Below are 3,087 nucleotides of genomic sequence, written 5' to 3'. Positions count from 1 at the left end.
GAGTGGGGTGTCTTTCCTTTACAGGAAAGAAAAGCTCACCATTACGCCCCCATGCAGGCACTGGAGGCCAAAATTGGAACTGCTTCTGCTCACCTCCAGTCTGGTGGTCCAGTGTGGATAACGTCTCCAGGTCGATTCCAATCACCCACTCAAGGATCTGAAATGTCGTGTCCTCCTCCTCCACTTCCTCCATCCAGGGCACCAGAGGCTCCATCTTCCTGATGAGGCTATCATAGCGAGCAATGGGCTGGTCATCCAGGTAGCCCCTAATGGAGAAATGGGGCAGCCCCTGGCTGGGCTTTGGCAGATGCAGGTAGGAATAACACAGGGAGTTCGAAGGAGAGCCTGGAGAGGGAGGAAGGAGAAGGGAGAACTAGGGCGGGTCTGCACTGCGGCTCCATCCCCTTCAACATACAGTACACACACACACCCAAAAAAGTGGGTCACCCTCTTTTGGCTCTGCTTGGGAAGGTTCATGCCTGTAAACCCGAGCAGCGAGCCCCTAGTTGTAAGGACCCACTTCAATCTCTCTTCCCAAGAAAGCAGAACTCCTGGAACGGCATCATTCCAAAAGGAACGTTTATCGGGAGAAGCTGGCACTAGGCATAGAAGGCAGGAACTAAGGCCGTGGTGGCGAACCTATGGCACACGTGCCACAGGTGGCACACAGAACCCTCTCTGTGGGCACGCGCACCGTCGCCCCAGTCCTTCAGCTGGGTTTTATAAAACCTTTTCGCTTTAGGCCTCCGCCACTGTGTGCAAAAAAAAAAAAAGTTCAAGCAATCAATTTCAACTTCTCACAGGAAAAAAAATGATCTCGCAATTGATTGATTGAACTTTTTAGTCCCACCCAGTCTGCCGTTATAACCGAAGCCATGCCCACCCAATGGGCCACGCCCACCCAATGGGCCACGCATACCTGGCACCCGACAGTATATAAGTGGGTTTTGGGTTGCAGTTTGGGCACTCGGTCTCTAAAAGGTTCGCCATCACTGAATGAAGATCTTCCCGTGCAAAACAATAGTTTAAAAGAGTCATTCACACACCCCACCTCAACTGTCTGTGGTTTAAGATAAGATAGCCTTTATTGTCATTTTTATACTGTGGGCACAACGGCACACATCAAAAATGAAATTTAGTTGCCCACTCTCAAAGTGAAACACATACATGACGCACACCTAAACATACTATGAACAACATATGTATAGACCCACATCCCTACATATACATAGCAATAAATATTAAACACTGTCCATCTTGAATATATAACGGAAGGAGGAAGCTTGAGAGTTCGCAAGGTTAATGCTGTATGGAATGAAACTCTGGCTGAATCTGGATGTTCTGCTTCGGATACCACGAAGCCCCATCCTCCCAGAAGGTAACAAGGAAAACAGGTCGTGAAGAGGATGTGTAGTGTCCCAGATAATCTTACGGACCCTGACCAATCCACAAGTGTGAAGCGGTGGTGGGAAGCGGGACGATAAGGCGCAGCTTTCAGGGCTGTTTCTTCATGCCTCGACTTTCCCACACAGAGGAACAGCTGGCCAGGCCCACATCTGGTTAAGATGCTCCCGCAGCTGCCCTGGGCCCTCGGGATTCCCAGCCAGCTTCTTGTGGGCTTGACCCGGATCACAGCCCCCTCTTCTCCGCCTTGCCAACTGAGAAGCAGTGTTCCAATATCTCAGGGGTTGCCATAAAGAAGAGGGAGTCAAGCTATTTTCCAAAGCGCCTGGAGGCAGGACAAGAAGCAACGGGTGGAAACTAATCAAGGAAAGAAGCAACCTAGAACTAAGGAGAAACTTCCTGACAGTGAGAACAATTAACCAGTGGAACAACCTGCCTCCAGAAGCGGTGAATGCTCCAACACTGGAAGTTTTTAAGAAGAGACTGGACAGCCATTTGTCAGAAATGGTATAGGGTTTCCTGCCTGAGCAGGGGGTTGGACTAGATGACCTTCAAGGTCCCTTCCAACTTTACTATCATTATTATTATATTATTATTATTAGAAGAGAGTCAGGAAGACCCTATTTGCTCGGAGGTTAAAAAGTCAGTTGGAGCCCCGACTGCTCCCCAGTCAGGCCGCCTTCCGAAGGGAGGAAGCGCCGAAATTCGAGAGTTCTGTTTTTACTTTCACTTTCCCTTTCCCCAGAAATACAAAGAGGATTCCAAACCAAGGCGAAGCTGGAGATCTGATTGTTCCCCAGGGAGAGCGAGGTTTGTTGATCAGGATGGGGCTGAATGGCAGGAACCCAGGTCCGTTGCCCGGACAAGAGGGGAGGGGGGGAGGGCAGTCCTGAAATTGAAAGCTTCTGTTCTGATTTTCACTTTCGGCACCCCCAGAAATAACAAAACGGAACGGATCCCAAATCAAGCACTAAAAGTGCTAAAACGAGGCTCGGTGAAGAGCTAAAGAAGGAAAAGGTTTCCTTTTGGGGGGGAAAAGAGCTCGGGACGGGAGTGTGTGGGGGGAATGGGGGAGAGAAAGACCCAGCCCGGGGCTCCCCCTTCCCTCCCCTCCCTTTCTGCTTCCCTCCCCACCTTCCCCAGCTCGCAAAGCCTTCCAGAAACTCACCGCAAAAGCGCCCCCGCCCGAAGGACGCCAGTACGACCCCCAAGAGCAAGAGGGGCGGCCGGGGCAGCGGCATCGTCCCCCCAACCCCGCGCGCCTACACCCGAAGATTTTACATTCAACCAAGGACACGCCTCTCTCCGCCCCGGCTCCGCCTCCCCGCGGTCCCCTCCCCAGCTCCGTTGAACTCCCCCTCCTCCGAGTCCGGGAAGAAGAGAGAGCGAGCAGCGCCGCTCTTTTCCACGTCTTGCGGGATTTTTTTTTGGGGGGGGGGGGTTCCTAGCGAGGCGTTGCTCACAACCCGGTTAAGCGTTCAAATGACCTGGTTACCCCTGTCGTGTGAACACAGCCACCTCCTCGCTCATTCTTCTCGTGAGGCTCTCCAATCGGTCCCCCCTTCGCCCCATAGGATTTTTTGGGGGGACCTTCAGGCAGAAAGTGGCGGCCGACGATCTGAAGGGGATGGCGGCATGTTTGGGCAGCATCAGGCTCGGGACCCCGCTGCTTCTCACCCCAGG

At 52.6% G+C, this 3,087-nt stretch overlaps 1 protein-coding gene across 1 annotated transcript in view; it reads left to right on the top strand.

Moving 5' to 3' along the window:
* The first annotated feature begins 242 nt into the window (after positions 1–242).
* LOC107296358 (major histocompatibility complex class I-related gene protein-like) overlaps positions 243–3,087 on the top strand; it is a 15,397-nt gene continuing 12,552 nt past the window's right edge. The window contains exons 1-2 of the mRNA XM_015825704.1: positions 243–259; positions 2,150–2,214. Coding sequence (XP_015681190.1) covers positions 243–259; positions 2,150–2,214 — 82 coding nt within the window. The remainder of the gene's footprint in view (positions 260–2,149; positions 2,215–3,087) is intronic.

This window comes from Protobothrops mucrosquamatus, unplaced genomic scaffold (genome assembly GCF_001527695.2).
Source record: "Protobothrops mucrosquamatus isolate PMUCROS unplaced genomic scaffold, P.Mucros_1.0 scaffold2762, whole genome shotgun sequence".
In the NCBI taxonomy this organism is placed as follows: Eukaryota; Metazoa; Chordata; class Lepidosauria; order Squamata; family Viperidae; genus Protobothrops; species Protobothrops mucrosquamatus.
The sequence above is the reverse complement of the archived record's forward strand: the minus strand, read 5'-3'. Positions and strand labels throughout refer to the sequence as shown.